At 38.2% G+C, this 26,762-nt stretch overlaps 1 protein-coding gene across 1 annotated transcript in view; it reads left to right on the top strand.

Annotated features, from left to right (window-relative positions):
- LOC131725022 (Fc receptor-like protein 5) overlaps window positions 1-13,325 on the top strand; it is a 57,219-nt gene extending 43,894 nt beyond the window's left edge. Inside the window, exons 11-17 of the mRNA XM_059018352.1 lie at window positions 1,764-2,057; window positions 3,783-4,064; window positions 8,183-8,443; window positions 11,341-11,616; window positions 12,109-12,210; window positions 12,464-12,494; window positions 12,970-13,325. Of these exons, the coding sequence (XP_058874335.1) occupies window positions 1,764-2,057; window positions 3,783-4,064; window positions 8,183-8,443; window positions 11,341-11,616; window positions 12,109-12,210; window positions 12,464-12,494; window positions 12,970-13,057 (1,334 nt within the window). The 3' untranslated portion in view covers window positions 13,058-13,325. The remainder of the gene's footprint in view (window positions 1-1,763; window positions 2,058-3,782; window positions 4,065-8,182; window positions 8,444-11,340; window positions 11,617-12,108; window positions 12,211-12,463; window positions 12,495-12,969) is intronic.
- The last annotated feature ends 13,437 nt before the right edge of the window (window positions 13,326-26,762 follow it).

The following is a 26,762-nucleotide window of genomic DNA, read 5'->3' as shown; positions in this document are numbered from 1 at the left end:
TTTTATGTGGTCTTTGCTGTATTATATTTTGATAATTGATGGTAGTCTTTGATGTCTTATAGTCTTCCTTGAGCTTAATCCATTGTTTTGCTTTATTTATTTTCATGAAATCATAGAGATCTGCATTTAAACTGTGAATAAGGTGACAAGCTTGGTAGTATAAATCATTATTATTTAACATATCTTTTAAGCATGTCTTGGAAGTTATCATATCATGGTCAAGTTTTTGTAATTTATGTTGATAATTTTTGATAGTATGATACTTTTACTACATTTAAATAAAGCAGATTGCACTTGCCTGTAATATCCTCTATGGTTGTCGCTTGGATGGAAATTCATTCTGAAGCCTTTAGGAATGAGGTTTACTTTTAAACAGTTCTTAATGAAATTAATATGGTTGGTAAATCTTGTCTTGCTCCATGTTGGAAAACTGCTGTGTACCAAAATGATCAATAAGAAAAAAGAAAAAAAAGAAAAGGATATTTCAGGTACTTAAAAAGGTAGAATAATTGATTACAAATCAATTATCAGGACGTTTCGGACTACAAGTCCTTCATCGGCTGAATACAAAAAAACAGTACTTTAAGAAGTTGATGAGAAACAAACAAGTAGTCTTTTAAACAAAATTCCGGAATGTTGATGATGATGATGATGATGATGATGATGATGATGACCTCAGAATAGATGTTTTTTATCAACTTCTTAAAGTACTGTTTTTTTGTATTCAGCTGATGAAGGACTTGTAGTCCGAAACGTCCTGATAATTGATTTGTAATCAATTATTCTATCTTTTTAAGTACCTGAAATATCCTTTTCTTTTTTCTTATATATATATATATATATATATATATATATATATATAAACACGGCTTGGAAAAATAACAACCTCTGATTGGTTAAACAGCATCACATGACCGTGTGTATATATAGCGTATAGCACAGCTTGCATGCTAATGAGCCGCTTCACACTGAATAAATCACTACGCACCACTACATTCTAAATTCCATGACAAACTGACATTTTATTTGTTATTAGTTACAAAACCACAGCCAAAAATGAGTGGCACTTCACCTATTTCCTTTAATATATTTGGGGATGAAACTCCACATAACTGGTACAACACCAACTTTCTGAGTGAAGACAGCAGTCCAGCTGAAAAAATAAATAAATAAATAAAATAAGTGCACCAGCAAGAGTAAACACATAACAATAGATAAGGACCAGCTGAATGAAATAGAAAAAAACAAAGATTAAAAAAACACACACACAAATACAGCATGGGCTGGTTAATGAACTTAAAGAAAAAATCTGTACATTCAAGCAGTATAAACCAATTCGAGGCGTGCGGTTCCGATGATATATACCACTTCTGGGGCGGTTAAAGTTATATATATAATTTGTTTATTTGTTTAGTTGAGAAGACTCTGCCTCCCTTGCCTCCTCTAAGGAGCCTCCACTGTTTGTAAATGTTTTGGTAGCTGTGTGAGTCAAAACAGAGATAAAGAAAGAGAGAACTGTGTGATCCTGTGGTTACTGCAATAACTTCAGAAATAAATAAAACAAACTTGCATACAACAAAAGCGTGGAACTCTATTGAAAAGCTGTTGGATTTTGGATTCTAGGTGGGTCAAATTTTATAATAATAATAAAAAAAACAGTTGGTGTTGATCTGTCAGCTAGTCTTTACTTGATTTAAGTGTTGCTACTGATGCTCTGAAAGGGAAAGATGCACACTAATTATATAATCTTTATATTTCTCCAGAGCTGCCCCAGACTACACTCACCCTGGAGCCTCCATTCCCAGAGATATTCACCGGGGAGACAGTCACTCTGAGGTGTGCGGTTAAGGGGGGTTCTGCTGGCTGGAAATATCTCTGGTACAAAGACAGTGAGGTCACTCCAGTGCTCCAGACTGCTGACCGCAGTATAACTGGTGACAGCTACACAATCACTGCAGCTGCTGTATCTGACCAGGGCCAGTACTGCTGTCGAGGACAAAGAGGAGATCAGCCACTCTACTCACAGCTCAGTGATAAAGTAATATTAACTGTGTCTGGTGAGTTTACTCAGCTTAATGCAGACTCTTCATAGACAGTTACACTGACCATATGAGTGTTTTCATATTTCAACAGGCAGTTATACATTTTTCTAATAATTTTATTAACCCAGATTGTGAATATGAAGCATTCTGTTTAATTTAATTAATTCCAATTCCACTTTATTTAATTTATCAATGAGTTAATGCTCATGAGTTTAAAGCTTTTTGAATAGGTTGTATTAATGTGCATCCTTCGGTTTACCCAAAGATATATTCAGATCTAACTGAACGGGGTTAGAAACTAATGTAGACATTGGAAAACTATTTGTTTTTAAGGTCTTTAATGTACTGTAATCATCCCTCTACACCTAAATAAAAATCCCTTTCGGACAGGTTAGCCACTGTGTGTCACATGTGCAATATTCCATTCTCTCCAGTCAGGACAGCTGTAGAATAGACTATAGCTAATATGCTATAGAACAAACTAATGTGATGGAGAACAGAATATTAGGCATATGTAATAGATAATGTAATAGATAATAAAAGCACATGACAGGGCGTGCATTGTGTTGTATTAAAATATGTCTGTAGTTGGGTTAATGCAGCACAACACACAGGCCCTGGAGTGTGTTATCCCGCTTATAAAAACTGACACAATATATATGGACAAGCAGTTTTTTTTTGTTGTGTTTGCTTATTTTTGTTTTCTACAATTTCATTAAGTTGTTGACTTGTTAGATCTTCGAGTCGCTTGCTTTTTTTCAATAGAGGTTTTTCTTCTTGTAATTCTAGCCACTTGTCTACTGTCATGCCTCTGAAAAAATCAAATGTTACGAAAGGAATGTCACTAACTTTAAAAAACTTTATAAGACCTCTCACACCAGTGTGTGTATTTATTGCAAGTTTAATATGTCGTGTATTGATAATTTATTAATCAAACTGTGCTTAGGCAAAAATAAGTTCCGTCATGCATTGTAATATATATATATATATATATATCTGCACAGTTAAAATTCCTCAACAGCCAATTATCATGCAGCATCTGAGCATTCAATTTTATTATTAGTTTATTTAGCAGACGCCTTTATCCAAAGACGAAAGACCCGAAAGACGGAGCACAAGGAGGTTAAGTGACTTGCTCAGGGTCACACAATGAGTCAGTGGCTGGGTGGGATTTGAACTGGGAACTTCTTAGTTACAAGCCCGTTTCTTTAACCACTGGACCACACAGCCTCCTTTTATAAGGAGAATTGATCCCTTCAGGAAGTCTTGCTTGATCTGTAACCTCTCCAGACCTTAGTGATGGAGTAGTTCAGCTGAGATACTCAACTCACTAATCAGAAAAAATACCTATATCATACATTTTAACATAATTATTATTTGAGCACAGATACATATAATGTTTGTGCTCAGAATTATGTCTTTACTTGTGTTGAGAGTGGATCCTCAAGTATTCTGTTTTGTAACTTCTTTCTGTTTTTTTTTTTATGGAGTCACACAACAGTGAATTGCTCTTCACTAATAAACAGGACCTCTCAGAAGCTGAAAGCACAGGCTGCACTTTTCATTTGGTGTATAGATTTGGTGAAGTTAGCGAGCCTCTGAAAGGAGATTGCAATCACTCCAGAAATACTACTGGAGAGGAGACTAGATGCTATCTCCTCCTTCAGAATTTAAAAACTCTTTCCCTTCTCTATGACAGGGGAACGTGTCCCCTAATCCTGTCCACTTCTCTTTTTCCAGAGGTTCATCCCAAGGCTGTCCTGACCCTGCATCCTGCCTGGGCACAGATATTCACAGGAGAGACAGTCACCCTGAGCTGTGAGGTGGAGGGGGGCTCTGCTGGCTGGAGGTTTAAACAGTACAGAGATGGACGTGAAGAGGCAGGGTGCAGTGATCAATACAGCAGGAGAGATGAGGACAGCTGCACAATCAGCAACGCTCAGCATTACCACAGTGGAGTGTACTGGTGTGAGTCTGCATCAGGACAGGAGCGCAGTAATGCTGTCAACCTAACTGTGTCCAGTAAGTCATTTTCATTAAGTAATATTTAACCACACTGTAGAATAATGCACTCTGGTAGGTTAGATAGGTAGGTAACACATTTTTGTAATTCTCTGCTTATGCATTTAACACATAATGGCTTCCTTTTAGGTTTGCTCTTGGTGTATTAGAAATAAAAAGTTAAATTGCAAATTATGATAATATAAATACTTGTCATCTTTGTGCTTCATTCCATACTGAAAAACTGTTTTAAATTATCAGAAAAAATCATCTTGTGTCCTCTGGTCCTGGTTTCTGTACTGCGCTTAAAGTATTGGTTAGGGTTAACTATGCCAACACCTTTTAAGATCTTACAGACCTCAATCAAATGCCCCCTGATTCTTCTTTGTTCTAGGCTAAATAAATTCAGTTCCTTCAATCCATATTTGCAGCGTGATCCTAGTCTGGTTCCTCTCTGTTGAATTGGCAGGGAAGGGGTTAAATTCCTCCCTGCCAGAACACACATGTGGGAATGTGGCTGTAGCCGTAAATTGAATAAATGATTGATTAGTCAGTCACGGGTGCGTGGGTGAAAGTGGCCAATGATCATTTTGACTGAAACTCCTCGGGCAAATTCCTCCTTGGTTTGCTTGAAGGAGTTGTACACAACAAGCTTCAATATGAAAGCTGAAAGTTAATTTTAATAAAGAATGACAAGTTTTTAATGAAAAAGCATTTGTAAAGTAAAAACGGGATTGTGTTATTGTGCAATTTATTACCAGTGCTTAAGCAGTAACATTTTATTTAGAGTTGTTGTTGAACTTAAACCCGTTCATGGCTTTGCAGCAACACGAACCTACTAATATCCTTATTTAAAAAATAAATAAATACATAAATAACCGTCTGAATAGAATTTAATTAATAGAGAATAAAACAAACTAAACCAACAATTACCTAGCCTATATTTAATTAATCATTTTTTGTAGCATCCAAACTGCCCATCTTCTGTTGCAGTCACACTGCTGCGAACGTTAGCTGTTGTAAATAGTGCAGAGCGGATTATGGTGGGTCAAACCAATGTTCGTGTAAGGTGAGTTTTTTTGTGGGTCTCTATTTATTTATTTATTGATTTATTTATTTTTAATGTTGGACTCATGCCGTCTTATGAATGACTTTCCTTTTTTACATTTTAAATCATTTATAAGCAAAACCATAACATAGAATAATAGTGTGTTTACACAGAGCAAAAAAAGTCGAGGTGACAAATATCTAGTTTGCCTCCCCTGTGCTCTGTGGGTTAGGTGTCTATGGTCTCAATCAAGTTACAGTTCAACAGGAGCAAAATATACTAAAATGTCACAAGTCATCAAGTACGTGCAGAAACATTACCGTCCTCCCCCCCATATTTTGGGGTATTTCTACACGAATCATAGGAATGGAGGCCATTTTGATGGAATTCCGTCTACAGAAGGAGCACTTTCACTGATGCAGGTGTAAAAATCGGTAATCACAGGTAAGATTAGAATCAATCAATCAATCAATCCATTTTATTTTTATATAGCGCCTTTCACGACAGGTCGCCACAAAGCGCTTTACAAGGATATAGAAACAATACCTATTACAACAACAACAACAAGCAGTAAAAAAGGAACAGAATAAAAACAAAACAGTAAAATATGTAAAAAAAAAATGAAAAAAAGTTAGGATATATAAGGGTAAAAAAGTTAGGATATATAAGCTATATTATAAAATGGGTATTTTAAATCTCTGTGTCATGATGAAAATGGACAGTAATATTTTACTTTAAAATGTAATGAATAAACCAAGAATTACAAGAAGTGTAACGAATCAAAACTGCACTTTCAATGGCAATGTTCAATTCAACAGCTGAAATTATTTTTTAATTAATGCATTTTTGTTTTTTTTTATGTTCTAATTGACTATTTTTTCTAAGGTCAGGCAGAGGTGGAAGGATATTTAAGAAAAATGACTTTTTTGTTAATTAAAACATGTTTTTACGTTTTTTGGGGGGTTTTTTGTAATGTAGGTTGATCCATTTTATAAATTTTAAAGCCACTCGGCTTTGCCTCGTGACTTATAACGCACCCGGGGCGTGTGGATATTAGAGTATATCCCTCACCCTGTCGTGCCTTATTGCTTACTTATAAAAATGTGTTTTAATCTAGTTTTGAAAAGAGCAGCAGTGGGATCAGTATGGAGACTGGAGAATATCAGCTCATGTAGATGAGAATGCCAAGCTATAAAAATGTTTTTTTAGGCTAGATTTGACAGCATCGGCTGAAAGGGCTTCTATAATTGTGATGGGCAAGTTCTTCCATAATTTAAGTGCTATATAACTAAAAGATCTACCACCTGAATAATAGGTACAGACAGTAACCCAGCATCCAGTGATCAGAGCGGGCGATTAGGGACATAGGGTTACATAAGAAAGTTTACAAACGAGAGGAGGACATTCGGTCCATCTTGCTCGTTTGCTTGTTAGTATTTATTATTATTATTATTTATTTCTCAGCAGACGCCCTTATCCAGGGCGACTTACAATCGCAAGCAAATACAAATACATTCAAGTGTTACAATACAAGTCATACAAAAAGAGCAAGAAATACAATAATTTTTTTCAAGTGTGACAAACCACAATTCAATAATACAGCAAATAGTGAGAGTTACATCAGGATATGATTAAATAGTGATAGTTACATCAGGATATGATTAAGTACAAAATACTACAGGTTAAACACTTGGCAGATTACAATATTCTGAAGTACAGGTTAGCTTATTCTGAAGTACAGGTTAGCTTGGAAGTATAGCTTATTGATCCCAGAATCTCATCAAGCAGCTTCTTGAAGGATCCCAGGGTGTCAGTTTCAACAACATTATCGGGGAGTTGGTTCCAGACTCCCACAATTCTCTGTGTAAAAAAGTGCCTCCTATTCGGTATGGAGGAGCAAGACCATTTAAAGCCTTATAAGTTAACAGGAACACTGTAAAATCTATTCTAAAACTAACAGGGAGCCAATGCAAGGATGCCAGCACGGGGGTGATATGCTCTCACCTCTTGACCAGAGTTAAAATTCTAGCAGCAGCATTTTGTACAAGTTGGAGGTGAGAAATCATGTTGTGGCTAGTCCCAAAAAAAAGACCATTGTAATAATCAACCCTAGAGGATATAAAAGCATGCACTAATCTCTCTGCATCCTGCCTAGAGAGAATAACTCAGTCTTGCAATGTTTCTTAAATGAAAATTTTTGTAACATTTTTAATGAGTGCTTCGAAAGAGAGGTCTATATCAAATATAATACCTAAGTTTTTTACATTTGCCCTAAAATCTGTACAGTCCATCAAATAAAACAAACCAAATGTGTATTTTTATTAGGTCCCAGTATCATGACTTCTGTTTTGTCTGAATTTAACATTAAAAAGTTATTAAAAATCCAGTTCTTGATGTCAGCAAGACAGGCATTCAAAATGTTAGCAGCAGATACACACAGCCCTGTTTGAGGGACAAGTAAAACTGAGTATCATCAGCAGAACAGTGGAAATTAACTTCATGTCTACAAATAAGGTCACCCAAGAGAAAATGAGAGTGAAAGAGAGAAATTGGATGAGGAGGGAGAGATGGTGAGAGTGTAGTGGTAGTGATGCAGGTGTGTTTGTGTAAAACTGTCAGTTCCCTCCAGTCAGTGGTCAATCCTGACCCGTCTCTCAGCCCTGCTGATCTGAACTCTTTCTGTCTTTTTAGATCAATGGGTGATCCTGCAGACTCCTCAATCCTGACCCGTCTCTCAGCCCTGCTGATCTGAACTCTTTCTGTCTTTTCAGATGAATGGGTGATCCTGCAGACTCCTCAATCCTGACCCGTCTCTCAGCCCTGCTGATCTGAACTCTTTCTGTCTTTTCAGATGAATGGGTGATCCTGCAGACTCCTCAATCCTGACCCGTCTCTCAGCCCTGCTGATCTGAACTCTTTCTGTCTTTTCAGATGAATGGGTGATCCTGCAGACTCCTCAATCCTGACCCGTCTCTCAGCCCTGCTGATCTGAACTCCTCCTGTCTTTTCAGATGAATGGGTGATCCTGCAGACTCCTCAATCCTGACCCGTCTCTCAGCCCTGCTGATCTGAACTCTTTCTGTCTTTTCAGATGAATGGGTGATCCTGCAGACTCCCCTCCAGCCTGCGATTGAGGGAGACTCTCTGACTCTGAGGTGTCGTGTCCGCACAAATTATACATTTACCAGGATTGTCTTTTTTAAAGATAATGAAGAGATTCAGTCCCCGAATAACACAGAGCTGAGTGTGGATCGTGTTTCAAAGAGTGACGAGGGGTCCTACAAGTGCAGAGCGATGTGGAACTCCTCAACTTACTCTGGTGACTCTGCAGAGGTGCGGGTGTCAGTTAGAGGTAGGTTCACTCGAACATCACCCCTTCTCTGTATGTAATGTCTCTCTGCTACATTAATATTGGAGTCCAGGTCAACTGTATTTAGTGTTTTGCTAATTTAAGGTACTAAAGTAACAGGGCCTCTATCAAGGGCAGAGCTTTCTGATATTGTGTTCTGCCAAGATGTCTTGAATTTGTACAAATCCACAGGAGGCCATACCAGATATAGCAATAAAGAGGCTCTGGATGGATATCAATTATTAAAGTAAATGTTGGTAGGTATGAAAGTTCACTCATGTTTTGCTTGCCTTTGTTTTGTGGTCGTTTCACACTTTCTTGGATGTATTGTTTAGTTTCTTTTTGCCCATTTGAACATCTTACTGCAAGTATTTATTTTTTTATTTTTTTATCAGAAGTTGTCCCCTGAAGAAACTTTGTTTTTCTCAGAGAGGAGCACGTTCTGTGCAGACTAGAGTCCGGTGCTGAGCTCTGCAAGACCACAAGCAGTCTGACAAAACAATACAAGCACTGCTAAATCACAATGTAGAATCATTTGTTTCAAGTTTTATTTTATAAATAATGGTATCGTATTTTTTGCCTATATGTTGTGACGGATTGCCTTCTTTGCCACAGGTGTTCCTTCTTAAAATAAACACTTGACAACCAGGATGTGAGAAAACGCTGTAGCGAGTGTTTATTATTTACAAAAGAAAAATAAAGAAAACATAACCTAACCCGATCTCGGGTCCTATCTAAACAGATGCTTTACCTAACTAATAGCGAGGCAGGCTAATCCTGTTACCTCATCTCCAAAACCAAATCACAGTCCAAATCGTAGTCCAAATACCTTTTCCAATAGTTTGTTGTCCAGTTTCACAGTAATAATAATAATAATAATAATAATAATAATAATAATAATCCAGCTCCCGAACCAAACCCTCACAGACATTTTAAATGGTAACCAATTACATTGTTAAACAATTGACAGATCATTAAATGAATTATTAATTTGAACTGGAGCCAACCCTGACTCCAGTAGCTTCCACCTGGTCCTAGCGCCCCCCCATGTATTGTCTCTACACAATAGTAAGTATTTATTTTAAACCAAACTTATTTATTTTTACTTTCCCTTATTTAACACACAGTTATTATTTACAAAATGTATTGTTTAACCCGACTTCATTTTTGATCCCAAACTCTTTACATTATTTTCTTTGTTTACCATCCAGTTGGTTTACGTTGTCTTTTCACATTTTCCTCATTTTCTTTAACCAATCCCTCACAATATATTGTGCAACCTTATGGTCATTAATATAAAATATATATATAAATATTTACACTTGCAAGTTGAATACAGTAATTACATGTCTCTGCTTTTGTAATAAATGTCCAGAGTAGATTGCTTCAGCTTTTTCGTGCTTTTCTCAATGCATGCTGTTTCAATCTTGTTAACCAGTTCCAGGTAATGACTGTGTGAATTTGTGATTGCCTTTCTGAACTCATCCAGTGAAGGGGTAACTGGTTCTGTGCCTTCTACGTCCTCATCACCAGAAATGTCCTCATCCTGTCCCCGTCACTGTCAATGTCACTGGTTCAATAATGTCCTCATCACTCATAGTTGCTCATGAAGAGGCTTGGTTTTATTCAAATTCAATTTCCTCCAGTTTTGTTTATGATATTACCAGTGTATCGCATTCCTCTCTAACAGACAGCATCTCATTCTCTTGACCACCCTTTCCTGCACACCATCCAGCATGTTTAAAGCAGTTCACATGTTTCTGACATCTGCTCCCATGCTCTGCGTGTAAATTGCATGGCTTGCAGAATGTCCACCTGGATTATGGTTGCTGCTGTCCATGCACTCATCTCTCTTAGTAGAAATGTTTTGTACCAGGATTTGAAGCAGGAATAACCCCCTGGTACATGGGCTGTAGTTCACTCATTGCATTAGGGGGGTGAAAGTGCACAGTAACTGCTTTCAGGTCTGTGAAAGGGTAGTGTCACGGCCAAGGCTGCTTACCAGAGACCAAAAGCTCAAGTTTAAGTGCTGATGCACACTTTTATTAGCAATACAAGAACAAAAAAATGAACAAAAGATTTAAACAAACACAAATCAGATTTGCACCCAAGCTGTGCTGTCCCGGTGCCCATGCCGAAAACACAACATGCTGCTCTCAGCCTTTCCCTTAAACTAACCCTTCCCAACAAAGGGGTTTTCCTTCCTTTATATACATGGCCATTCCCCAAATAGCACTCAATTACCTAATTAGAGAATGGCCACACCTGTGACTGTGGCAGGGATATATTTAACCCCATCTCTGCCAAATGTGCATTTACACAACTAACACATCACACTATTTACCCGTCCGCCCTGCCACACACCTCTTCCCTTGTGCAAAACACACATGGCCACCACCGGCCACCTCCCTCATTGATTAACTCCATCCCGCGTGGGTCGGAGGGAATGTTGGAGTTCAGCCAGCCCCAGTCAAGGACTAGATGGACAGGGCTGCCCTCACCAACCCAGACACCCTGTCGTCTGGTGCCAGCTGGCCCCAACATTGTCTCCTGGTCTTCTGTGGTGACCCTTGGCTTCTGTAAGGAGGTGCCCGATTTACTCCCTTTCTACCCCCTAAGCCCGGTGTCCCATTTGTCCGATCTCGGGGCTGCTCTCCAGAGAATAAAAGTGCTTCACTGTAGTCAAAATGCTCCATGTTGGTGATGTGTGTCTTACGCACAGTCAGTGGCTATGACACCGTGCCTCTTTCTATACAGGTAAGACTGTGGGCTCATATGTGGGATTACTCTTAGCACACAATGAACATTCAGTATATAATCTCTCTGTAGGGCCGTTAAAGTTGTAGATCCAATTTTTGTGACAGTCAAACTCTGACAGTGTTCTTGTTGTCTTGTGTCAGAGCTGTTCTCCAGGGTGACTCTGACAGCCTCTCCAGGAGCCACAGTGAAGGAGGGAGAGGCTCTTAACCTGACCTGTGAGGCAGCAGTGAACAAAACCCCCCGCCCTCAACTCCACTACACCATTGTGAGAGACGGGGAGCCTGTGACTAACAGCACTGACTCTGCACTGTACAGCATAGCCAGCACTGAGAAGAGCCACACTGGGAGCTACACGTGTGCTGTGGAGTCACAGGGAGTGAAGAAGAGCAGCCAGGAGCTACACATTGAACTGCAAAGTAAGAGCAGAAACTTTTCATAATTGACTTGATGATTGAAAGTGATCTCATAGATTATAATAGGTATCATTATATTCCCAGTATAGAACCCTTAATAAACAGATCACAGAATTGCCAGCAATATCAACACATTGGATTGGAAACAAATACACTGTACAGACACTGGTTCTACACTCTATTCAGTAGCGTATCTTACCCACTAATGTTTTAGTTTTACATTAGGTTTAATTACATTTAAAATAATTTTCCACTTTTTGACAAACAATAAAATGAAAACATACTGATTTACCCAAATTAGTGTTAATTGAGTGATTAAAATGATGGTTCAGATAAAATGCAGTCACAGCAGACAGCCATTCGAGTGACAGAGTGGCTGAAGGCTGTTCCTATAGAGCGAGTGTGAGCAGGGTAATGTTCTTGAATCCCTATCAGCTCAGTCAAGGTGTATGGAAGTCACTAGCACACACTCATACTGTACCTTCCTTCCCCCAGCGTCCTGGCACAGCGCTGTTGCTATTGGCTACAGAGTGAGCTTCACTCTGATTCATTTCATTGTGTTCACTCTGCTGCTCCTTCAATACTGCAGGATCCAAGGTGAGACTCCCAGTCAGTGCACACATTTCACCTGGCCTGTCACAGCACACATGCAGGCTTCTTCCTGTGATTTCTACAATGTGAACAGCACACCCCAGTCTTAGGGATAGTTCATTAAAAAAGAATGATTTCCTCATTAAATATACACAGATAATTTACAGTGTCCAAAATAAACATTTAGCAAGTTTATATAAACACATATAACACAATTATAAGAAACAAATTGAAATCAATCTGCATATTTGTTTTCCAGGTTCCCTGTGTATTGCTGGCGGTACATCACGGTAAGTCAGTATTGACCAGTATGTGTCCAGACAGGGGGGCAGCACTCGCTATCTCTACCTGTCATCATCCTTTACAGCACTGAAAATGGAGATGGAAACTTTCTGACTCGCTCTTTAAGAATCCCTCTTGCAAACTCACCTTCACTTTGACCTGTGTCCTGAAATGCTGTATTGGGTTAATTTGGCTTTTTTGGGTTTCCAGATGATAAAGATTCATAATCATTATTCTTTGATTCAAGTTCAATCCAGGGTATTTAAAAAAATAACCCTTTCATCAGTAATGTCACAAAGCTGCTGCCTCCACAGAGTGTCTTTACAGTTGATACACAGCTGCTCCTTACCCTGAAATGCACTCTGTGATTTCAATGGGACTTGATTACTCTGAAGCCTAGAAGTGTCATCATCCTTTAAAGCTTCTGTTATTGCTGCAGTTAAACTCTGACCCCTCCTTGTGTGTCTCTGACATCTGTCTCAGGAAAACCTCGGATCAGGATCAGGAGCAGTCAGCAGAGAGGATTGAGCTCTGCAGCCGTGTGCAGCACACTGGAGTGGAACTGCAATAGTATTGCACTGTCGTACTGAAGATCAGCCTGAATGCATTGTCTTAGAACTGCTGTGAATATCTGTTCAAACTGCGGCTGTAGTTTACAGAAAATGACCATTGACTGGGGTATTTTCTAAGACCTCAAAACAAATGGATTATTCATTGATTGTTTGATTTAATTCATTTATTTAATAGATTGCTTGATTGCACAGTGTAACTTTAAGTGCATTACTGAACAATGTATGTATTCATAAGCTATCCTTTAGTCAATAAACTGCTATATTTTACTAGTGTTGTTCTGTATTATTAATGATACACCTTCAACATGTATTTGAACTTTCAAAGTATTGGGGGTTTGAGGTAACAAAAAGTCATTATTATAGATATTAATGGTAATTAAATTATGTTTCCTAACCGTTGGAAGGGGTGTGTTGTATTAAGAACATAAGAAGATAAGAAACTTCTGAAAAGTGTTATTCTCCTTCTTCCTCTTCTGTTTCTTACTGTTTAATAGTGTGTAGCGACTTTTCAAACAGAAAAGCTAAATAACTGGACATGTACCAATCATGTGATTTCACATGTTGGTCAACATCAAAATAAACCAGGGAATGCAAGCAGTTTGATATCCATACCATTTATATAAAACAATTTATTTATGTTTTAAAACAGCACATATCGCACACACACACAAAAAAAATTACTGTTGTTTGAAATTGCAACATGAGGTCTTTGAAAAGCCCAGGCCTTAGCCCACTGTGCCACTGCGCTGTAGTTGAAAAACAAATCTAATTATTAGAAACAATCTCTTAACACCAAAAATTGCTGTATTAAGAAACCTAAGACAGCAGACCTGAGTAGTCCAGACCTTTGACATATTAATGAAAAATTGTTTGTGAATTCAGCTACATTGAATTGTATTAGATGGATTAGATTTACATTAGCTATAACAACTGATTTGGTTTTAACATAAATCCGTGATGATATGCATCTAACAAAAGCATCAGCATTTTTTTCTAAACTAGCAAAGCATAACTTTTGCGGTAAATGAAGAGACTTGTGAACACGAAAAATGATTTTACAATGTATTGAGCAGAACTGCGGTTCTCACAGGCGGAGATGGGACCTCCCGCTCTGAACCGTAGCACTGATACCGCTGCCCAAAAGAGCCGTCTCCCTGCAGGAGCTGGTATCAGGCTTATGGCTTATGTCTTCATATTTGATTGCGTCACCTACCAGCCCTGACCCTTACCCCTGTGCACTCCAGACTCCCCTGCCAGCCTCAAGTCTGCCCTAACCAGGCTACAGGCTTCCAAGTGCATGCCGGGGGAACACGAATGTGGAGAACCGTGGTTCCTGCAACCAGGGGCTTCTCGCAGTCTGAGGTCGGACACGAACGCAGGACCTCCCGCATTGAAGATAGCGGCAATCCCGCTGTACAAAAGAGCCGGGCTCCCTTGCAGGAGCAGAAATCGGGCTTATGTCTTCATGTTTAGATTGTGTCACCTACCAGCCATGACAGCCCCGTGCACGCTACAGTATTGTTACCTGTTAAGTCTACTGTTGCCCACATACCTTTTTGACTTGTTGGACAAAGATTTAATTGATAACTGTGCACAAGCGCGCCGTGACGTGTTTGGTACCACTTCCCCACATGACACAAACCTCTCCTGTGCATGTGGATAAGTGTGGGTGGGTCATGTGAGTAGTCCAGACCCAATAAGAAACTATCATCATCTATGGTTGCTGAGACAAAACCGAACCAGGTAACTACAGACCAATAAGCTTGACTTCTATTATATGTAAACTTATGGAAACTATAATAAGATCCAAAATGGAAAATTACCTATATGGTAACAATATCCTGGGAGACAGTCAGCATGGTTTTAGGAAAGGGAGATCGTGTCTAACTAACCTGCTTAATTTTTTTGAGGATAATTGCAAAGCATATGACATGGTTTATTTATTTATTATTATTATTATTATTATTATTATTATTTATTTCTTAGCAGACGCCCTTATCCAGGGCGACTTACAGTCGTAAACAAAAATACATTTCAAGAATTACAGTACAAGGAATAATACAATTAAGAGCAAGATAAATACAATGACTTTGGTTCTAGCAAGTACAAGTGCGACAAAATACAATTCAATAATACAGCAGATAACAGTGATAGTTACATCAGGATATGATTAAATACAAAATACTACAGATTAAATAACACTTGACAGATTACAGTACTCTAAAGTACAGGATTAAATGCAAAAAAAAAAAAAGAAAAATTTAGATTTTAGATTTCCAGAAAGCTTTTGACAAAGTCTTGCATAAAAGATTAATTCTCAAACTGAACGCAGTAGGGATTCAAGGAAATGCATTCACATGGATTAGGGAGTGGTTAACATGTAGAAAACAGAAAGTACTGATTAGAGGAGAAACCTCGAAATGGAGTGAGGTAACCAGTGGTGTACCACAGGGATCAGTATTAGGTCATCTGCTATTCCTAATCTACATTAATGATTTAGATTCTGGTATAGTAAGCAAACTTGTTAAATTTGCAGACGACACAAAAATAGGAGGAGTGGCAAACCCTGTTGCAGCAGCAAAGGTCATTCAAAATGATCTAGACAGCATTCAGAACTGGGCAGACACATGGCAAATGACATTTAATAGAGAAAAGTGTAAAGTACTGCACGCAGGAAATAAAAATGTGCATTATAAATATCATATGTTCAACGCCATTCCTGTTTTGATTTCATATTTGAATAGCTGAGAAGTAGAGGAAGATGTCATACCCTCTAACTTGTTGGGAAAGTGGTCAAAATGGCAGTTGTTTATAAAAAGTTAGAGAAAATTGAGTTGGTGCGGTTACTAAAACAGGTGTACCTCTTGATTGGTAAAAGTTATTTCTGTTTTGATTTCAGATTTGAATAGCACAGAAGTAGAGGAAGATTCCATATACTCTCACTTTTTGTCTTACTTGTTGGGAAAGTGTTCAAAGTAGCTGATTTGTGTCAAAAGTCACGTCGTTTACAGTAAATAGGATGTCGGAAGTCAGGGAGTTTTTAAACAATGGGGAGCTTTAGAATGTTGAAAAAGTCCCATTAAAGTGAATGAAGATGGACAAAAAAAGGACAAAAAGCTTAATAGTTTAAAAAGTATAAAAGATATCAAAAAGTTGTATACAAGCACACTATTCCAGACCGGTCTACACGTTTTAAAGTTTGAACGGTGTTTCTAGCTTAAACGGTGTAAGAGGAGCAGAGTGCCACAGAAGAAGAAGAAGATGGAAGATTTAAAGTGGAGACTCTTGCTTCTCAAGCCCCTCTAATGATGATGCCTCTGAAACGACAGCGTAATGCTGCAATATTCCACGCATTTTTAACATTTGCATTACCTATAGCAGATAGTGTGTATCCACTAGCCATGCAATGATGGCAAAACTCCCTTGACTTGTTTACGTGTTTTAAATTCAACTCTTCTGCCCATTCATTAGTTTTTATTTATTTCAAGTTATTTATTATTTTTGTTTTACTAAAAATGGTTTGTTTCAAAGAAAAGTTTTTTTGTATTGCTGTTTTATTTAAGAAAATGTTTCACAAAAATCTTTTTCTAACAAGCCAAGAACTAAGTGGAAGAAAGTTGTTTTTAGTAGTTATTTTATTTATGAAGATGTAAAATAATTGCCATTTTTCATTTATTTTTTATAACAGGTTTAGACCATTGATAAAGTGGTGTAAACTTCATTTTCTCACAAGTTATCTGAGTGTGTATTGACGCTCCTTTAAAGTCACGATGCTCCATTTTAACAGGATTTCTTGTTTTCACTTGAGCCTCTGGGTCAGTTGGAGCTTGTGTATATCACACCTGGGCTCACTAATAATTACAGGTGCAGCAGCCTCGTCTTTGCTGCCACCGTCTCTGTTTAATCATTGTAACGGTGGTGATAGCTGGCACAGCAACAGCAAAACGAGGAGATTTTCCATGCAGGGGTCCATCGCAAAGAAACGAAGGTCTTTTTACACACAGGTTTTTCTCACAGGTTTTAGCGTGTTTACTTGGTAGATTAGTGAGCGAGTAAGAAATTATCATGGGAAATCGCCTAGCGAATATATTTCACATGAGTAAGCCGAAAACTTTGTGACGCATGCAAATTAGGCTATGACGACATTAAACGTCACAGGAAACCTCTTCTATTGGATGGAATCTGCATTAGTTAGGAAACTGTTCTTTTCCTCCTATGTCGCTGCTGTTTATGTAGCAATTTTACCGAGTAAATTATAAACTCGCTCGATACACGGATGGAAAGAGGGCTATAGTGACACTACAGATAAGAGACTGGCTATGGGGATTTAACCCCAAAACAGTTCAAAGTAATATGTGTGTAGTTGTACTGTAACCCGAGGGCTGAAGCTGAAATAGCTTGTATGGAAGGGGTACAGACTGATATAAATTAACAAGGAAATGTGAGTTACAGTAACAAGAACCACGAGGAAATACAAAAATAATGACTGAAAAACACAACAAACCTCATTCCTGTGCCTACAGACAACAAACCCAACAATAAAACAATCATATTAATACGAATTAATAATAATAATTTTAAAAAATGCAAATACAGTTCATTGCAGGGGAAGACCACACAGTCATTGTGGAAATAAATAAATCGATTCTTCAACAAACAACCCCTTTGTTTTGCCATTGCTGATCCACTCTGATGTCTTGGAGCAGCTGAAGCAGCATGCCTGTCCTTGCTGCTGTGCTCTCTAAAAAGCAAGGGTTCTTCGAGGGTTCCTCAAGGAACCTTAGGGTTCTATTGCTAGTTTTTTTTTTTTCTCAGTAAGGGTTCGTTTGGGGACCTCTGGTTGCTCTGTCTAATATAATATCGCAAAGGGTTCATTTTAGAACCCTTTATATCAATACATTGTAAATTGTGCTCTACAATATTGATGTGCAAACCGCAATTTTTAATAAACAATACATGATGAGAGAAAAAGTCTGTCATAAAAAGGTAAACAACATAAATGGTTATAATTTTGTACACGGTATTGAGAGGAAATCAAAGAGCAGATAATATTTTGCCAAATATTAAACTAGAATTTATAGTAGTATGTGTATGTATAATATATGCACTGTAGTTTATAGCTTCCATTTGTATCCATCTTGAACAGAACCTTTAATTGGATAAATATGTAGGAAAAACCCATACGACGTTCAACACGATAATAAAACCTCAGGGCGAGATGCCCCTGCACAACACAATACAAAAAATAAATAAATAAATAAATAAATAAATAAATAAAACATTATGCGTTCTTAATTTACAATTCAAATTCGTTCCAAATGTGTTAAAGTGTGTGTTTTTGTTTTCCACAGGATACGTTATTCTTTAAATCTTAATCATTTGTAAAACGAAAATCACATTTAACAACACATGTATGAAACACACTAACTAACATGTTCTGATTTGTGTTTATTTATTATATTGCTGGTAAAAGGCTGTTTGAAATGTTTTTAATACTGAATGTAGAAAAAGCGCGGTCCGCGAGGAAATGCCCCAGCAACAGCGGGCGCCCTCTCGACCAATCAGCTGCCAGCGCAACCCGCAGCGCGAGGCAGGTGTTCAACGTTTCTTCACAGGACAGGAGATCTTTCTTCACGAGGAGAAGCAGCTTTCTGAGAGGCGAGTAAAACCTTTTAATAACGCTAATTATCTTCATTTGTGTGAATCAATGACAAATATAAAATAAAGACGTACAGACAGCTGAAGAACATCCACGAGTAAAAAAAAAAAAAAAGGTAATTTTTTTTTTTTTTTTAGTAAACCTGATGATGATAATCAATTGGCCTGAACTGAGAGAGGAAAAAGGAAAATATACTTATGATACTTCTGGATAGTTTCCCCCCCCCCCGCCCCCCCGAGGAGTCTAGCCGGTAAAAGAAAGTGTCAAGCTTCATTAATTATTATTGTCACAATAAATTAATCGAGCCCGTAGGTAAGAATACTTTCTGACGTAAAATGTTTCATTAAGACTATTGTTTAACGACGATTTCTAGGATACATGAGTATTAAGTATGAGGTAAATATAAGATGTGCTTCACTGCCACGATTTCTCGGGCGATTCTGGCACAAAATTAATAAAACACAAATTACTGTATCTTTTTCACTTGACTAAATGAGACTTTTTTAACGACGTTCCTTTAAAACCATGGTGTTTAATATAATTTGTCACTCATGCAAACTGAAAACAATTTTATTTTAGTACTACTGTAAAAAAAAAAAACAACGTTAAAAGGCAGTACTGAATAATACTTCCTGGTAATTGTGTGACAAAGCATTAAATATTGTAGTTTACGGTGTCAGTGGCACCTGCTCCATGTTCAGCACTATCATGCCTGTCCAATGCTGTTAGATCTGTCCTCATTTCTGGTAGACTGTTTGCAATTGTGCTGCTCCCATAGCTTTATAGAGCTGCAATTGCATCACATGGCAGGGATGTCAATAAGACTCCTATTGCATAGCAGTTTCACCCATTCCAGGATCTTGATTAGCCACAGTGTATAGCGAACATACTCAGGTGTGTCTTAAAGTGAAACCAGGAATGTATTAAACTGCTATGCAATGAGAGTCTTATTTCCATCCCTGCCCAACCTAATTTTCACTCTCTAATTCAGGGCGATGCTAAATCCAATCAGGTAGACATGTCCTAATAAAGTGGCCGGGCAGTGTATCTTAGAGAACAGCCCTTTTCAAATGCAATAAAAATAGCTTTGGACATGCTTTGACATAACTTACAAAGATTAAGAAAATCCAGGGGTACCCGGAGTCCCCTCTGTCTGTCTGGCCCCCTGTGTAAGTCTTTCTACAGAGATCCAGGAAAGTACTGATTCAATTGGGATGAAACTTGGTAAGAACATTCGTTAGTGCAAGTTATTGGGCCTGCTTTTCCACTATTGTTAAATTGCCCATATAATACATATACTATGGAGGGTGCAATTTGATTGTGATTTGCCCACATATGTGCATAGAGTGGATGCATGTCATCTACTTGTTGGGGGATGAGTGTCACTGACATGCTTGTCTCTATAAAACATCCTCTCTTGTCATGGTGCTTGGTTTTTACAACACATACAGTAGCCTTTCCTGTATGCTGTGGTCACAGTTTATCACAGAGTAGAGTGGAGAGCTGTGATCACATTTACACGTATACGTTTGATCTTTTATAAGAAAGCAGACACTGCAAACTGTGTAGAGGAAACAGACATGCAGGTCGTGCTGCTGCTGCTGCTGCTGCAGTCAGATGCTTAAGTCCATACAGAGCCGAGCTCCACAGCTCCATTCACAGAGTCAGGTACTTCTATTATACAAGCACAGAGCACATTTATTATAGCAGTCAAATGCTTCAGTCCATACAGAGCCGAGCTCCACAGCTCCATTCACAGAGTCAGGTACTTCTATTATACAAGCACAGAGCACATTTATTATAGCAGTCAAATGCTTCAGTCCATACAGAGCCGAGCTCCACAGCTCCATTCACAGAGTCAGGCACTTCTATTATACAAGCACAGAGCAGTGTTGCCAGATCAGAGGTGTTCCTCCAGATCTAGAGGTTGTACGTTTCTGCTCAGGACAGTCTGCAGGTAAGAAATAGGCACAGGTTTTTAATTTTATAAGATTTTCTAAAGAGTTTATTTCTGTCTGAAATCAGTTTTTTTTGTTTAATTTATTCATGATGTGCAAATCCTTCCTTTACTAAGAAGGCAGCTAATGTTGGCAGCTGTGATCACTGATTTCTATAATATCTCTGCAGACTTTAGATTCACTTTGACTGCCTCAACACTGATTTCTATAGAATCTCTCCAAATTGTTCTAAATTAAATACAAATACAAAACAGAAAATAATTAATTGTATAAGTATTCACCCCCTTGAGTCAATATTTGGTAGAGGCACCTTTGGCAGCAATTACAGCCATGAGTCTATTTGGATAAGTCTCTACCAGCTTTGCACATCTGGACACTGCAATTTTTGCCCATTCTTCTTTGCAAAATTGCTCAAGCTCCGTCAAGTTGGATGGGGACCTTTGGTGAACAGCAATTTTCAACTCTTTCCACATATTCTCAATTGGATTGAGGTCCGGGCTTTGACTGGGCCACTCCAGGACATTGACCTTCAGCAGGTTTTCCTCCAGGATTTCTCTGTACTTTGCTGCATCCATTTTGCCCTCTATCTTCACAAGCTTTCCAGGCGCTGACGAAGAGAAGCATCCCCATAGCAAGATGCTGCCGCCACCATGCTTCACGGTAGGGATGGTGTTCTCAGGATGATGTGCGGTGTTAGACTTGCACCAAACATAGCACTTAGCGTTGAGGCCAAAAAGCTCTATTTTGGTCTCATCAGACCATAGAATCTTCTTCCACTTTGTCTCAGAGTCTCCCACATGCCTTCTGGCAAACTCTAGCTGAGATTTGATGTGAGTTTCTTTCAACAATGACTTTCTTTTTGCCACTCTCCCATAAAGGCCAGTTTTGTGAAGCACCCGGGCTATTGTTGCCGTATGCACAGTGTCTCCCAGCTCAGCCGTGGAAGACTGTAACTCCTTTAGAGTTGCCATAGGCCTCTTGGTGGCCTCCCTGACTAGTGCCCTTCTCGCCCGGATACTCAGTTTCTGAGGACAGCCTGCTAGATGGAGCACCACCTTATGGATATACCCGACCACGCCACCCCCTTTTAATATATAGGAGAGGGGGACTCCCAAAAGTACAGTTTAATATGAATAATCCCCACACACAAGAACCCTTCAAATAAATGAAAGTACAGAGGTCGGTACAGTATAAAATCAAGATTTATTATAAAATGGGAAAAGCCCCAAATTTCATAAAGCACAGATAAAAAAAAAAAAATCTGTTATAATAGGTAATAAATCAACAAATCAATGATACTTAGTCATAAAAGTACAAACAAATAATATGCAATTCTAAAGGTTCCAGCAGATAGTATGTAATTGTGGAGATCGGTGAAGGCAGCCCACCACCAAAAGACAGGAGGTCGATAGAGCCACCAAGTGAACAATCACAACAGATAAACAAAAACGAATCAGTGAAACAAAATAACCAACACAAATAAAAAAAAAGCAAAAAATAAACTTAAACTACAAAATCATCAAAAGTGCATAATTAAATCAAGAACAACACAACACACACACACAGAGTGCTCAACCAAATACCAAAAAAATCAAAAATAAAACACCCTGCAGTGACTCTATCGCTATCCCAGCAACAGGAAGTGCACCGCCTCCATAAAAATCCACAAAAGACTTAGTTTGGATATAAAGTATGCGATACGCAAATGGTGAATCAGCTGTGTGCAATATTCTCAAATAACTGTCAATTGGTTTGCAAGCGTTGCTAAAGTTATATAAAAAAAATAACCCGTATTGACACTATCTAAGAAAAACAGTGGGGAACGTTCTTTATCCTATGAAAAAAAGAACAAAAGTTAGCATCTCCCCAAAAGCACGCTGCTACATTTGTACAATAGAAATATTTATAAAATCACAATACCTCAGGCGGGCTGTAACCTACACGGTACATAAACCCACCCTACACGAACCTTTAAACAATCAATCACATTACCTCAGGCGAGTCTGGATTCAAACACCTTTATCATGGCCCGCCCTACAAATACCAGAACTAAAATTAAAGACGTGATTAAAAATAATTCAAAATAACAATGAATCACACTGGGTAAAGCAGATAATGTAACTGGCCTACCTCCACTCGTCAAACAAACATCAGACAGACACCCGGGAAAACAGCTCAGGGGAAAGTGTGCGCTACTCTGAAATGACAAACGCTGTGGCACTTTTAAAGGTAAGCTAATCGTTTCATAATCTCCCAATCCACAGCACCTGTTGATGGTGCTGATCAACTACGCCAATTAAGCATCTAAATCAGGGTATTCTAGCAAATCAAGCCCTATTGTTCACTGAATATAATAAAATCAGTAGCACCCGCTACATAGACAGATTCACAGTTGTGCCATATTCTCTCCATTTCTTAATAATGGACTTTACTGTGCTCCGGGGGATATTCAATGCCTTGGAAATGTTCTTATATCCTACCCCTGATTGATGCTTTTGAAGAACCTTATTCCGGATTTGCTTTGAATGTTCCTTCGTCTTCATGATGTAGTTTTTGTTAGGAAATGTACTAACCAACTGTGGGACCTCCCAGAGACGTGTGTATTTAACCTGAAATCATGTGAAACACCTTAATTGCACACAGGTGGACTCCATTCAACTAATTATGTGACTTCTAAAGACAATTGGTTGCACCAGAGCTTATTTAGGTGTGTCATAGCAAAGGGGGTGAATACTTATGCAATCAATTATTTTCTGTTTTATATTTGCAATTAATTTAGAACAATTTGTAGATTTTATTTTTCACTTTGACATTATGGACTTTTTTGTATTGATCAGTGGCAAAAACTCCTAATTAAATCCATTTTGATTCCATGTTGTAACACAATAAAATGCGGAAAAGTCAAAGGGGGGTGAATACTTTTGAGAGCCACTGTATGTATATGTATTGTGAAAGATCGTACCCACTCAGGTTCGTTGCCCCTTTAAAAATAGACCCAACACGACAGAAATTGAGTTTTAAAGTGCGGTTGCGCTATTTTTAATAAACACAAAATAAACAAACAAAATCAAAACAAAACCTAACTCCGTTTTGGAGCGCTGACTATACACGAAAAGTCCCTGACTAACTTGCAGGACGGCTAATCCGTTTACCTGCCCAACACACAGAAAACCACACGGGCTTATCACCACACTTACTTTTTAATGACTGCTCGGAAGCAGAGCACCTCATCTGCCTCCTTCTACTCAGCAGCCCCGAGTAAACTGACTATTCCTCTTAAATACCTTGCACCTGCTTCCAATTCTTAATTACTGCCCAGGTGCAGGGGATAATTAAATAATAAAACAATTAAACAATTCAATTAAACAAAAGCAAAACAATCAAACAAAAAGGTCCATTCTCTCGCAGGGAGGTTTTAACCCCCTCCCTGCTGTCTCACATTCCCGCTGCTGTTACAGTATATATATATATATATATATATATATATATATATATAGGTATTAAAAAAAACTTTAATGTTGTTTTGCTGATGAGAGGCAACTTGTCAGTATTGTTTTCTAGATTGTTTTTGTGCCAATGATTTTGCAATGTAGCCCTGGTGTGCCAATATATTAGGTTCATTTAGAGGTTTAAGAATTATACAAGTACAGTGTGTTCCAATTAACTGCATATCTGATAATTGCATATTCCTGTTAACTTTTAAAAAGTGAAGCACATTTCTTATTAAATGCACATGCAGTAGATTCCTGTTAATTGCATATCCCATGTGCTTAGCAATTGTATTCATTTAACCACAATAAGCAATTATAAGAAACTTGTATGCACAATTGACATGTACATTCACAACTGTATGATGTGGTTTTCAGAGATTTGGGGGGTTGTTTGTTATAAACCCTCCAGTTGTGTTTTTCATTCCTTTTTTAATCATGTCCTTCATACAATTCATTCTTGACTGATAGCTTTACCTCTTTACAATGTGAACTCACAATGTTTTACCAAACCTATCTAGAATTGACCGTGCTTACTTGTGTGCATTAAGTATGGTTTGACTAGAATGTATTTTTCATTTAGTTTTTACCATACTGTGCTGTTGCAGTATATACTGCAGTACACTTCATAAAGAGGCCGCTCAGACTCCTCCACTAAGTGGCTTTCTAAAGATGATTGACTGGCATGTTTGGTATCAAACTACTCAGCTCAATCTCCCCTTTTCAGAATCCCCTCTTGGCAGTTTAACAGGGGGTGCAGGGGCTGCATTCCAGTATTCAGGCTCAATTTAAACCCTGCCTGCCTTCACTTCCTCTCATTAACCACAGTCACTTATTTCTTTCTCAGAAATGAATGTAGAACTGACTGACCACAGAAAAGGAGAAGTTTGTTCTGTTTTTGCGATGACATCTGCAGTGAACAGCACTATGAGGTACACTTTCTATCTATATCACTATCACTTCTCCTACATCTTGTGAACCCTATTTCTACACTGAGCCTGACTCCATCACCTGCTTTCAACACTAAGCCACGAAACAGAATCTGGTAATGCTCCTAAAATAGTTTAGAAGTAACGTATCTTTTGCTGAATGGTTAGTTTTCTAAATTATTTCCAATTCAAGTTTTCTGTCATTAATATTTAATTTATGAACAGAACTTTCAACATTGAGTTTATTCATTTGGTCTGGTTTGTTCGTGTCTTGTTTGGTTTCAAAGTCAGTACTGGCATTTAATGTATTTGTCACCATTCCTTGACCATTCATGTGTAAGTAAAATTAAAAAGTGCTACCCAGATTTGTTTATTCATTGATGTAAGCAGATGATGGCTGCAGAAGTCAATGCTCAGTTATTTTGATTATCAGTGATTTCATATGCTTGTGTAGCAGGTGTTCAATTTAAAAGTACTAATGTAGCCTGACTACGCCAGAGTGGAGACCCACTCACTAAGTACGGAGGCAATTACCCACACGCACAGGTTGATTTATTTAATGCTGGAAGGGGTGCGTGACAACACGAGACAGGGAGAACAAGCAACCAGAACAACTGAGTTTTAAAAGGTTTATTTTGGGCAGTTCAATAAACGCACAAAGCAACTAACATAATATTAAAACAATAAAATTATGTAGTCTAAAATCGGGAGCTTTGCATATTAAAATAAAATCAAAACACAAAAGATAAAATATACAAAGCACTATCACGAAGCCCACATAATAAAAAGTCTGAAGCTTTGTATATGAAAATAAAATACAATAAAACAAAAAAACCCACCACTACAATACAGAATTGATTACACAAGAATACACAGATAAAAAGGGATTACAAATCACTTATGTCCACATTTAAAACTGATGCGATCTCTCGACCATGTGGAGGATTTAGTGCAGCGACGAAGTTTAAAAAAAAAAGTCCAATCTCAGATGGAATTGCGGTTTCCACAAGAAGGAGATATGGAGGACTGGAACGCCGACGCAGCCTAGAAATCCTGGTAGTTTCGTTTGTTTCCTTAAAATCAAGAGACCAGCAGCAGCAGCATCAGTACCTGTGTATCGCTCTCACATTAAAACAAGCCCAAAAACAACACCAACCTTGAAATCAAGAGACCAGCAGCAGCAGCATCAGTACCTGTGTATCGCTCTCACATTAAAACAAGCCCAAAAACAACACCAACCTTGAAATCAAGAGACCAGCAGCAGCAGCATCAGTACCTGTGTATCGCTCTCACATTAAAACAAGCCCAAAAACAACACCAACCTTGAAATCAAGAGAGTAGCAGCAGCAGCATCAGTACCTGTGTATCGCTCTCACATTAAAACAAGCCCAAAAACAACACCAACCTTGAAATCAAGAGAGTAGCAGCATCAGCATCAGCATCAGCATCAGCATCAGCATCAGCATCAGCATCAGCATCAGCATCAGTATCTGTGTATCGCTGCTGTTGTATTGATGAATCTGGCTTTTAAAGCCGTCCCAGATAATCAACAGGTGTACATCATTAGCAAGCAGCTGGTTAATAATCGGGGGATGATTAGCGGTGACAAAAAGTGCATCTACACAAAATACTACACGAGAATAATCAAAACAAACAGTGCAATGAATAAA

This window comes from Acipenser ruthenus, chromosome 59 (assembly GCF_902713425.1).
Source record: "Acipenser ruthenus chromosome 59, fAciRut3.2 maternal haplotype, whole genome shotgun sequence".
NCBI lineage: Eukaryota > Metazoa > Chordata > Actinopteri > Acipenseriformes > Acipenseridae > Acipenser > Acipenser ruthenus.
Note: the sequence above shows the minus strand (reverse complement) of the source record. Positions and strands in the feature narration are given on the sequence as shown.